This window comes from Cnephaeus nilssonii, assembly GCF_951640355.1.
Source record: "Cnephaeus nilssonii genome assembly, chromosome: 12".
Classification (NCBI taxonomy): Eukaryota; Metazoa; Chordata; class Mammalia; order Chiroptera; family Vespertilionidae; genus Cnephaeus; species Cnephaeus nilssonii.
The window spans coordinates 75,862,122-75,873,794 of NC_137083.1; the positions used below are offsets into that span (position 1 = coordinate 75,862,122).

Here is an 11,673-nt window from a genome sequence, read left to right on the forward strand (position 1 = left end):
GGCTGCCAGGTGGCTCCCGAAAACTGGCGTGGATGTCAGCGGGACGAATCTGGATCCTGGGGTGGCAGGGGCAAAGGGCATCCCACTGCCTGCCCAGAGGGCTGATGGCATCCCAGCCCTCCCCCACCCTTGGGACCACACCAATGCACAAATTCGTGCACCAGGCCTCTAGTGTCTTAATACAGCTGATAGGGTAAAGCTAGGTGGTTCTTCACTACAGAGAAGGAGCTGGCAAGAATGGGTAAAAAGTAGAACCCAGCTGATTGGCTTCAGATTAAGTAAAACACCTCAGTATGGGCAAATTCAATTCCAGACTGAGTGAATTAGACATATCCTTGTTAACCAGGTCAGGCCCCCATCATCATAATCCTAGCCTCCCTCCCTCCATACAGTAACTGGTTATTTCTCTCACCTTCCTCATGACCCTCTGGTGGAAGAGACCTACACAGGTGGCTAGAGGAAGCCCTGAGGGAAAGTTTTCATCCTCTCCCTGTTCTCCCATTTTGAATGGTTGCAAACGCCTTCCTTGCCTTTGAGAATAATGGGACTTTGCAGGTGATGTCCTGGCACCAGGACCACCTTGGTGGCCCTGTCCCAGGGAAGGCGGCTTGCAAGAGGCCATTTTATAGGAAAAGACCTAAAATCAAAAGGATTTAAGATTAGTGATCAAGACTAGAAGTGAAAAGAGGCTCAGAAACCTAAAATGCTCTTCTCCTCTGAAGTTATAGCCCCTGAGGCAGACAAGTGCTGGTGTCACAGGGACCTTCTGAGGAAATCACCACAGTCCAAAGCAGGGTTTCTTAGTGGAAACTTTCCATCCCACTCCCTCAGTGGCACATGTTCCTGTCTCTTTAAGTTGTCATCCCTGGACCTCCCTCCCTGGGCTTCCTTCCCTCTGAGGTCTGAGAGGCGGGACACTTCCCTGTGCGCTTGGAGGAAGAGCACTCACAACCAGAGGACAGCAGTAGGTCAGGGGCTTCTGGGGCCAGCGTCACCAATTCTGCAGGAAAGGTGAGTACCAGGAGGGGAAGAGAACTGGCCAGGGAATAGGAGCTGTGAGGACCTGGAAGAATTCAGTGCCTGCAAGAAGCTCACTGAGTGAGCACCTCCATTCTAGTAGGTACCAGGAAGGGGAGTGGGATCTAGAAAGAGTAACTCCATACTCCCAGGTGTGTAAGGATGTCTGAATTTAACACTCAGTAGGGTCAGGATCCGCATTAAACAACTGCAGCCTGGATGCCCACACTCTAACTGGGGACTAAGCCATCTCCTAACCTATCCCCCTAGCAAGGAAAGAAGGGGGCTGCTCATTCACTTGCAGGGGCCAAAACATGCTTTAGAAGGCAGAAAACACTCCTAAGGTGCATATTCGGCACAGGCAGGGAGATTTCTGAAGATATAGAAGCGAGGCTAACCTCAGAGCTTCTGGTCTGAATCACCAGGAACTCTCATTTCCAAGTGTCCACAAAGTGTCTTGCAGGAGATGGCTAAAGTCATGATCATGATTATGGTCTCCAATCCCTTGCCCTACCTGTCTGTGCTCTTAAACACCTGCTCCCCAGCCCAAACTGCCCAGGAGTGTGTGGATGGCTGAGCCCTTGGAACCCCTCCCTTCCTCTGCATGACTAAGAGGTTAGACTTGGAAAACTGACCCAGAAACCCAGATCTTGGACTGAGTGCATCTAAAATTATGGATATGTGAACTAAATCTCCAAGAAACACACATTTTCCAGAATCTCCTAGATGATTCCCAAAGACAGGAGGTTCAGGACGCCCTGGACTCGGTGAATAGATTAGGTACTTTGGAGGTTTAACATATAAGATCCTCAATGACATTCGTCAATGACAGAATGTGTTTGTAACCCCAGATTTCAGCTCTCTGGATTTACAAGAATTTTCTATGTCCCACTCCAAATTCTGAGTGAAGTTCTAAATGGCTTACCCCTGGGTACTGTCAGTCCTGTACCTTCTCATCTCCACTGTTGACCAGGACTCCTAGCTTTAGCTAAATTCCTGGTCTTTTCTCTGAATCGGTGGCTCTTTCTCCATTTACGCTCTGGTGTCCATCATTAGAGTGTGTTGATTTAAAAGGGTTTTTGTGGCTTTGCAAGGTAATTGTTCTATGTTCACGGCTCCAGTTTTGAATGTGTGACCAGGTGACAAATAGAGGAACTATAGCCCTGCTCCAACTGCCACTGGAATAAATAGAAACACAACTTTCCAGTCCCCCTAAGTCCCCCAGGCTGGTGTGTCAGATGGTAGAGAAGAGGCAGCCAGCACTCATGGTTTGGGGAGCCCATCAAAGTCACTCCATCAGGTTGGATTTCCAGGCCCTCTGTGGACCAGTAGTGCTGCTCTGTCCCTAGTAAGCAGGACCATTCTAGAAGCAGAGCTTTGAGAAAGGCCCAAGGGAGAAAGGCGGGGCAGGTAGGAGCTTCTGGAATGGGTGCTGAGGGGGGTGGCTGGTGCCCCATAAGAACTTCCTTGTGTCCAGGTTCTGTTTCTGAATATGGAGGGTCAGGTGTGGGGATAGTGTCCCTCATTGCTTTTATAACCTCTTCTTCCAAATATTGCTTATTTTGATGTCATAAAGAGGAAAAGTGAGGGGACATGGCAGCATAAAGGCTCTTACAGGAAACATCCCTTTAAAGTAACAGACAGCTTGTTGTACCCTCACAGTTCTCCAGGGCCTCGTTGTATCAGTTTCCCTGCCCACCATGAGGTCACGTCCCCTTCAGCAGTGAGTGGGGCTCAGGACGAAGTTGAGCCTATTTTCTACTTCCTTCTCAGCAGCCCAGTGCCCTGGAACACTGCCTATCCAAGCAGCTCCTCTTTACAGCATCTGCCTGTAAAGGCAGCTCCTCTTTACAGCATGTGCCCACTGCCTGTCCCTTCCAGAGACCACCCATCACCTTCCTCAGGCTGGCTAGCACCATGCCCACAGCACCAGGCCAGGGAAAGGAACTCAAGGAAGGGTCCAGCACACTGGGAATTTGAGAACCTGAGATATAAGCACAGCCACTCTTTGCAGGTGTGACATCACACAGGTTACCCTACTTCTGGTTTCACTCATCGGTGAAATGGGAGCATTATGGTGGTGCAAGTTGCAACAATGGGTTTATAGGAGGGGAAATAGGCTTGGGAACCACTTGCCCTGAGCCCACAGCCTAGCACATTCCACAGCACACTAGGCTTTCCAACTAATTGCCTACTGCTTAGCCCACTGCATCTCCAGAGGACTCACACGATTTCAGGAAGGTGGACAATTATTCTCAGCTCATTGGACAAATAAGAAAAATGAATCTCCCCAGGTGCTCAGCTAGGTGGGGGCATGCTTCTCATTTTACCCTCTTAACTCCTTAACCTCGCCCTTCTGAGCACCTGTTCAATAGGAGAACCCTGAGTACACATTGTCTCATGACCTTGTCCTTCTGGAAACCATTCCATTCTCCTCTCCAACAGCCCACACCTTTCCTCTGACTTGACATAGGACTCAGCTACATGGCAAACAGATTCATGTTCAGGCACAAGGACATCCCCTCTGTCTGCTGAACCTTATGTGAGAGAAGTATCTAGAAATTGCAAAAATTAAACTACAAAATAAGGGAATGTAATCCTAGGGATTAAGGGAACTGTGTCATATGAGTGAAGGAGACACTTATGAACACGGCAGACAAGAAATAGTTGGATTTTCCTAAAACAGCAGGAGAGAGCCTGCTTTCTCATGGTTTGATAAAATAAGGTATCATCATAATAAAACCAGGCTCATGTAATTTTAAAATCAGAAGGTACATAATTTCCTTCAACCCCCTGCCTGAATTAGACCCTCTTATTGTCCTGCCAATGCTGTTATAACATCAGCTTGCACACTACCTGCCACTACCTGGCCCAATTTTGGAGAAGATGAGTAAAATTTTCCTTTTAGAGAAGGAATCTGATTCCATTCTGATCCTCACATTCTTGCCTCCTCTGACACCTTTGCCTGCACTGAGATTGACCTGCACCACATTCCTGCATGTCTGCCATGCTTCCCCCAGTCTTTTCCTAGGCTTTATTCTGTCCTGTTAATCTTTTGTTTGTGACTTATTATAGCATCTTCATCACTATCCTTTCTGTCTCTCCTGGGACACTTTGTTATTTGTTAATTTCTGCCTAAAAGCCAATTTCCCTGTGGGCACATCTCCCCTGCCACCTGACACATTCTGAAGATGGTCCAGGAGAACTACTCTTCATTGGCTAATGTAATCTGAGTTTGATTAACTTTTCTGTGTCAGGCAACTCGCTCCATTTGGATCACACTGATAAGTCAGTTAAACACCAGATTGTTTTACAATGAAGTGTTCAAATTCAGAAGAACTCCGGCCCCCAACTGCCTTTTCTCTGAAGAATCTTTTCTTGGAAAAACATGTACTGAAGATTTTGCAATACAATTTTTTTTGATGATTTCAGGACAGGTTTACAGCATGTCACCTTTAATTTATGTCCTGAACATGAGATGGCCACATTGAATGTGTGACACCAAGAGGCTGTGGACTTATTTAGAATAATCAGCTTTCTTTCTGTGGAATAAAGGAGAAAACACCTGCAAAAAGAGCCTCTTTTTAGGTCTTAGCTCCATGGCAATTCTGTGACCCTGGGTAGATCATTTGTTGCTTAGTTTCTAAACATTTTAATCAAAATTTAAGATTTACCTTAATTATGGAGAACACTTAAAGTAATGTACATGAAAGAACTTAGAAAGCTATAAATGGCCACACAGAGAATTTCCACAACAATGAAGTTCACAATCAACATGGTCACCACTGTCATTATCATCTTTACCACATCGATAGATAGATTGATTCCTACATATTATCTGAGGTTTCCAAATCTCACAAAAGGTCATCTAAAATAGAAAAGGTGTCACATAATTTGAGCAGGTTTAGCAAGATCTAGAGTATAATTTTCCAGAATCAAGGACAGCATATGGGACAGGGTGGTGCTGGGCTTAAGAAAGTGAGGAAGGATTGAAAGGGAAGGAAAAGCAATAAGAAAGGATGAAAGAAAGGAAGGAACTTGTCTTAGTATATTCTAATAGTGTGAAAATTTGAGGTTTTCTTAAAAAGGGCCCCAAAAAACCCCTCATTAAATGAATAGAAAAGTATCATGTCTATATAATAGAAGCAACCTGATTAACAAACAAACCATGAAAACCATTCTTGAATTCAATGCTAGTCAGTAAAATGAAGTGTAAACCAATTAAGACATCCATATTTATGCCCCTAAGGGTGATGAAAACATGGAAAGTCCAATATCACCAAGTGCAAATGCAGATTTGGGGACTTCTTACACACAGCTGGTGTCAGCAAGAATTCGCACGAGTGCTCTTTAGTCACATGGGACCTGTCAATATCTAGTCAGATGGGACCTGTCCATCCCAGATCAATTCTTGCACATGTGCACAGAGATATACAGCATATGGGGATTATTTTGCAACAACCATGTATTTGAAACAGCTTAACTGTTAATAAATAATTGGAGCCCGGCTGGTGTGGCTCATTGGTTGTGCATCGACCTATGAACCAGGAGGTCATAGTTCGATTCTGGGACAGGGCATTTGCCCTGGTTGCAGGCTCGATGCCCAGTAGGGGGCATGCAGGAGGCAGCTGATCAATGATTCTGTCTCATCATTGATGCTTCTTTCTCTCCCTCTCCATCCCTCTCAAATAAATAAAATTAGGTTTAAAAAAAAACCCAATTGGACAAAATGTTTACTCAAATGTGTTAGCATCCCAAGGTTTGCTTAAAATTATTTATAGATGTGTGCAGGTATAATGTGAGTTAGAGATTAGCCACGGAAATGACTTCTCAATGGAGCATTAGTCTTATGAGTCTGAACTGGAGGTGTCCTCAGGCCTTATCAACTCCCATGTGGACACTTGCTTTTTATTCTGTTCCTGTTTTTATTCCAGAAGAGAATGGAAGAACTTCCAAAGACCAGATATGGAACTATGACTGAAGGTAAGAAAGACTCAAGTTCTCAAGAGACACTGTCCCTCACCTCAAACACAGTGGCATAAACACAGTGATTTTAAACTGAAGAAGAAAAAGAAAGTGCTCATTTGTTCTTTACCTTCCCCACCATCATCACGTCCCCACCCAAGTGACACCTACAATACGACACTCTCCGTGCACGTGATGTGAGGGAATGTGGAAATGAAACTTCAAGTCAGAAGTTGGAGGATTTTGAAATGAATTATGAATAAAATTTCTGTTTCCTTGTCTGCTCTCAGCTGAAGAATAGAAAAGTTCCCCAGAGAGATTTAGTAATTGTGTTTGCTGCAAAACTTCCCAGAATACTGCTGGAAAGGAAGAATCAACACAGAGTAGAAGGGTTAAAATACTACATTTTAGGAGCCTACAATGAACTTGGAATCCACTTGGGCTCATAAGGACTCTAGGACTCCTCAGGTTCTCACCCTCTAATGCTTGACAGCTTTAATTCTTGGGTCAGTGTCACTCTCTCAACACCAGTTTTGTTAACTTCCCGAAATTCAATCAGCCAAGTAGGTGAACTTTCCAACACATGTACTACTAATGGTCTTAAATTCCAGTCCTCTTCAGCCACTCATCCAGGATTATCTCCTGTACTTTACCCTTGACATTAACTATGACCTTTCTGTTGTCTCAGTTTCAGGCTCCAGCTCCCCACCCTAAGAGCTGTGACCCAGGGACCTTCAGCTGACATTTCCTTTTCTCACAAGGTTTAGGTGAATGTGTTGAGCACTTCTACACATGTGTGCCTGGGAAGATGTCAGTGAAAAAGAGGTGGTATTGCTTTCACATATGTGACTTCTCATTCTCTGCCTCCTTCTAATCTCATATTTATTTAGCATGAAACTAGCCCAAGCACCATCCCTGGAAACACAGGGACCACTTTTCTTGCAGAAAATCTGTATCTTCCCTGGTCTAGGTGAAGGGCTTGGAGCATCCTCTTCAGTGTAGCAGTTCTTATTCTTAACTATGGCTCTAAAGTGGGATTCCAATGTGGATTTTCTATGACTCTCATGAAGTTGCCAGGCAAATTATTGTATGTATTTAGATACGACTGTTTCCTGGGAGGAAGGTCCATGGCTTTAATGAGATACCATGAGGGTCCATGACTGAAAAATCTTAAGCATCACTAGCTTAGTAAGACACACAATTTTTCTCTTTCAGGCAGTGTAGAAGATAACTGGTTTGCATCAGTATCCTCATTGAGGCTGGTCCTGGTGGGCAAATCCGGCTGCGGAAAAAGTGCCACTGGGAACAGCATCCTCTGCCAGCCTGTGTTTGAGTCCAAGCTGGGGGCCCAGACTGTGACCAGGAGCTGCCAGGTGGCCACAGGCACGTGGAATGGCAGGAACATACTGGTGGTTGACACACCCTCCATCTTTGAGGCAAAGTCCCAGGACCAAGAGATGTACAAGGACATTGGGGACTGCTACCTGCTCTCAGCCCCAGGGCCCCATGTGCTGCTGCTGGTAACGCAGCTGGGACGCTTCACTGACCAGGACACGGTGGCAGTGAGGAGGGTGAAGGAGGTCTTTGGGGAAGGAGCCATGAGATATGTGGTGGTCCTCTTCACCCGCAAGGAGGACTTAGGGGACGGGTCCTTGGATGAGTACGTAGTCAACACAGACAACCACAGCCTGAGGAGCCTGATCCAGGAGTGTGGGAGGAGGTACTGTGGCTTCAACAACCGGGCCACTGGAGAGGAGCAGAGGGAGCAGCTGGAGGATCTGATGGCTGTGGTCGAGAGCCTAGAGAGGGAGCACCAGGGTGCCTTCTACACAAACGACCTCTACTCTGATGCACAGAGGCTCCAGGTGGGGAGGGGGGGCGTCCTTGGAGAAAAGTACAGGAGCTACCTGGCCAAGGTGCAAATGCATGTTGACAAGCAAAGGGGAGACCTGAAGGAGACCCGGAGTCACTGGGTGTGCAGGGTGCTTCTCAGAGTCGAAAGGTGGATGTGTTCTCACATTGGGTTAACTGCCTTTTTTGTGATATGCTTTCTGATATTTCTTGCCATTTTAATTAATGTGTGTATTATTCCAGGATACTGATCACTTTCAGCTGATTTCTACAATGGCTTCTCACACCCCACCCCAGAATCACCATCTTTGTCTTGAGAAGGCTAACCCCTATTTTGTAAAACTACTGTTTGGAATTCTCTGCTGTTTTTCTTAGATGGACTCTTATTCTAAAAAAATAACTTTGCTTTCTAGCCTGCTTTAGCCTGCTTGAATAATGAGGAAGATAAATTTAGCTGTCTGACTGTGTAGGCCAGAGACTAGATATGCCCATAATCTCAATGCCATGCCAGGTGTATTTTTTAATTGGATAGAACTGTGTTGTTTTCAAGGCCAGCAGTGAGATAACCATTAAGTGCACATAGGGCTGGCTCTCTAATAAAAAGGGAAGTTCTGCTTGTAGCCTTGCTTAGAATTTGAATTCATTTTCTCTAAGCCCACCATGGTGAATAAAGTGTGACTCCAAACTCTCCAGCATTGTTTGATTATTCCAGTTTTCTGTAACAGTCTATGTTTCTAAGGTACTTGACTTGCTTTTTGCTTAGATTCAGTTTCAGTTTCTCTTCCTTGTATCAGACATGTCATGTGCTTCTAGATAAATAAAATATGAAGGAAAAATATTTATTTTTTTGTGTGTGTTTTGTTAAAAATCATGGAGGTAAATAAGCTAACTAGCTACCATCCTAAAATCTCTTGGGTGGGGTTGCAAGAAGGAAGGTGAGTGGACTGCAGTATTACATGTTGAGGGAAGGAGCATGTTCTATCAGAAGGTGGCAGCAGAATTTCTTATTTAATTAAAAAAGGGGCTCTTATTTCATTGTAGGATGTAAGGGATGACACTCTGAGAGGTTGGTGAGGATGTTCTGGGGGTAATTAAGGAGGTGTGAAGGTGCTAGAGAGGAAGTGGGGAGGGGAAATGGACATGTGGGAGGTGAGAAAACAGGTCACAGAGGTGGGATGGGGTGAGGCCATCGAGAAAGCAGAGTCAGTGGCTGGTAAATAAATGAAATTGGATTCCATAGAGCAGAGCCAGATAGTGAATTAGCCTCAGCAAACTACATGATTTCAGTCACTTACAGAGGAAACGATGCATGGACACTAGGTAGTGATGTGCTGTACTCCCATAAAACTTTGTGAAAACTGAAATTTGAATTTCATGTAAATTTCATATGTGGAGGTAAAACATTATTCTTTTGATGCCTTTTAAAACATAAAAGCCCTTCCTTCTTAGCTGGGAGGCTGTAAAACTGGCGGTAGGCCAATGTGGTCCTGCCCCATTTACAGTAAATTTCCGTTGTTGGTGGAGCTGTGTTTTAAAGTAGCCTCTTTAGCCCCTAAGTCAGCACAATCATGTGTTTTGTCTGGGAAACTGGGGTGGGAGAGGTGTTCCACTCTTCCATGGCAGCAAAGAGAAGAGAGCAGGCATTGGAATGACATCTGGGCAGAGGTCACGAAGTCAGTGGAAATGAGAAGCCAGATGAAGTCCTCAAGTGGCCCCTGCTCCACCCTCTCCTTCTTTTGGTAGCTGTTCCCCCTTCTCTGCTCATTAGTACCCTGTAAGGGAGAGCTGCAGTTGGCCCAGGCAGCCTGTGACTGGGTGGGTAAATGACTAAATCTGGGGTCAGTCTTAGGTAATCCAGATGATGAGTCACCTTTGTAGATATCAAGGGGGTGTCAAGCTGGAGAGTTTCCCAAAGATATTTTATGGCAGAGAAGGAGAAAGGGTCACATTAACCCTTTGCTCACACATGAATGTTCTCCTAAGTAATTCCTTGGAAAGTGTTGAAACATGAGCTTTGTTTCTCCGCTGAGCATAACAAAGTGCATACACCTGCTTGGAGGTGATCACCTTTCTCCACCCTCACTGTCATTTTTCAATAATAATGCTACTAAAAGAGATCCCACTTTATTCAGGATTCAGTGAATGTCTCCTATGCTGTAGGCACTTTAATAGTAGAAGGTGGTCCTTCCTAATTCGTGGAAAAGAAGAGAGAAGTTATTTATTCTACATGCCTCATCATCAGAGTATTCATGTAATGAGCACAGGGAAGTTCTGAGAAAGTTAGTAACTTTTTTAAAGGAATATGAAGAGCACTGCCAAATGCTCAGATGCTTCCAAATGCAGTGAGAAAAGACTGCAAACTCAAGTTGCTTAAACTGTTAGGGAAGTCACTGGCTGAAGGCTAGAGATGGGTAGCCTTCTGGGCTGGGTGATTCAGGGGCTCATCTTTGTTCCAGCTCTGCTCTGAGGCTGGTGGCTGGAAGGTGGCTTCAGTTCCAATCAGCACAGTCAAACCCAACCATGGCCAGAGGAGCAGGGGAACTGTGTCTCTCTGTGGGCCTCCCAGGAGAGCAGAAACCTCTGTCCCCACCTCTGCAGACCTGTACTCCCTTCTTGTCCAGCCTCTTTATATCACTAAGGCTGCAGACAAAGTGCACAGAGCATGGGTTCTCACTCAGGAAGCCCTGGCTCTGGTGCTCCCTCCCACTTCCTGCTCCTCCACTCATAGCAGACAGCCGCTTTTCCTAGAGCAGTTCTTGGCTGGGCTTTTGGTCACATTTTGCAGAAAAATACAAGCAATGTTCTCTTTCTGCTCCAGTACCTACAGTGGTTTCTTCCACTTCTTCCAGACAAGGTCCCTCCATGTGTCAGCCCCCAAAGGAGAAACCAAGAACTCACAGGAGCCTGTGGTGCTGGGCGGCGGGGGACATGGCTATTGCTCTTCTTGAGTGTCCAGTAACGAGTTCAGTCCAAGAGTGTGAGTGAGTGTGTCCGTATGTGTTTATTTGTGTTTGTTCTGCTTGCATGTGTTGTTCTGTATGTATACGTATGTGTTATGCTTGTGAGTATATGCATGTGAAGTATGTATTGTGTTTGTGTACGTGCTATGTTTGTGTGTTTCTATATTTTGAGTGTGCATTGTGTGTGTATTTGTGCTTGTGTTATGTTTTTGTATATGTTGTGTATGTCTGTTTGTATGTTGTATTCCTGATTGTATGTCATAATTGTGTGTATTATGTTTTTGTATGCTATGCTTGTGTGTTGGTATGAGTGTGTGTGTGTTGTGTTTAAGTGTATATGTGTGGATAGTATACAGTATCATGTTTTTGTGTATGCATATGTGTGGTGTATATGTGTATGTATGTGTTTGTATGTTTGTGAGTGTGTGTTGTGGATGTGAGTCTACTGTGTGAGTGGTGTGTGTTGTGTTCATGTATGTTAAATTTGTGTGTATGTGTGTTATGTATATGTTTTTTGTGCTATGTTTGTGCATATATTGTGTATGTGTTGTGTTTGGAAATATGGGTGCATTGTGCATATTATGTTTTGTGTATGTTATGTTTATGTGTGTTATGCATTTTTATGTTTGTGAATGTATGTGTGTATTGTGTTTGTATTGTGAGTGGTGTGTGTGTCGTGTGTATGTTGTGAATGTGCATATCTGTGGATATTAAAATGAGCTGTGACTAAAAAATCAGGAGAACTTTGTATGCTTTGTGCCCTGCCTCAATCTCACAGTTTAAATTGGGGAAGATTTGTCCATGAGTTTTTTTTTTTGTTTTTTTTTTGCCTTGTAATTTATTTTTTTTTAATTTTATTTTTTTTAATTTCTTTATTGAT

General features: G+C 44.5%; 1 protein-coding gene across 2 annotated transcripts; it reads left to right on the top strand.

The window, feature by feature from the left end:
• The first annotated feature begins 925 nt into the window (after nt 1–925).
• LOC307108562 (GTPase IMAP family member 5-like) lies at nt 926–8,623 on the top strand. Of its 2 annotated transcripts, none has more exons than XM_079786645.1 (3): nt 926–1,011; nt 5,952–6,000; nt 7,198–8,623. In XM_079786645.1, the coding sequence occupies exons 2-3, from the start codon at nt 5,958–5,960 to the stop codon at nt 8,082–8,084; spliced, it is 930 nt and encodes a 309-aa protein (XP_079642771.1). In that variant the 5' UTR covers nt 926–1,011; nt 5,952–5,957; the 3' UTR covers nt 8,085–8,623. The 2 variants fall into 2 exon arrangements, with proteins under 2 accessions (XP_079642771.1, XP_079642772.1); XM_079786646.1 differs by having other exon boundaries at nt 946–1,011; nt 5,955–6,000.
• Nucleotides 8,624–11,673: the final 3,050 nt, after the last annotated feature.

What these genes read in the sequence shown, in the direction of transcription:
- LOC307108562 (XM_079786645.1), top strand. Translation starts at nt 5,958, where the DNA reads ATGGAAGAACTTCCAAAGACCAGATATGGAACTATGACTGAAG. An exon ending in ATATGGAACTATGACTGAAG is followed by an intron (nt 6,001 to 7,197) that starts GTAAGAAAGACT and finishes TTTCTCTTTCAG; the next exon opens with GCAGTGTAGAAGATAACTGG.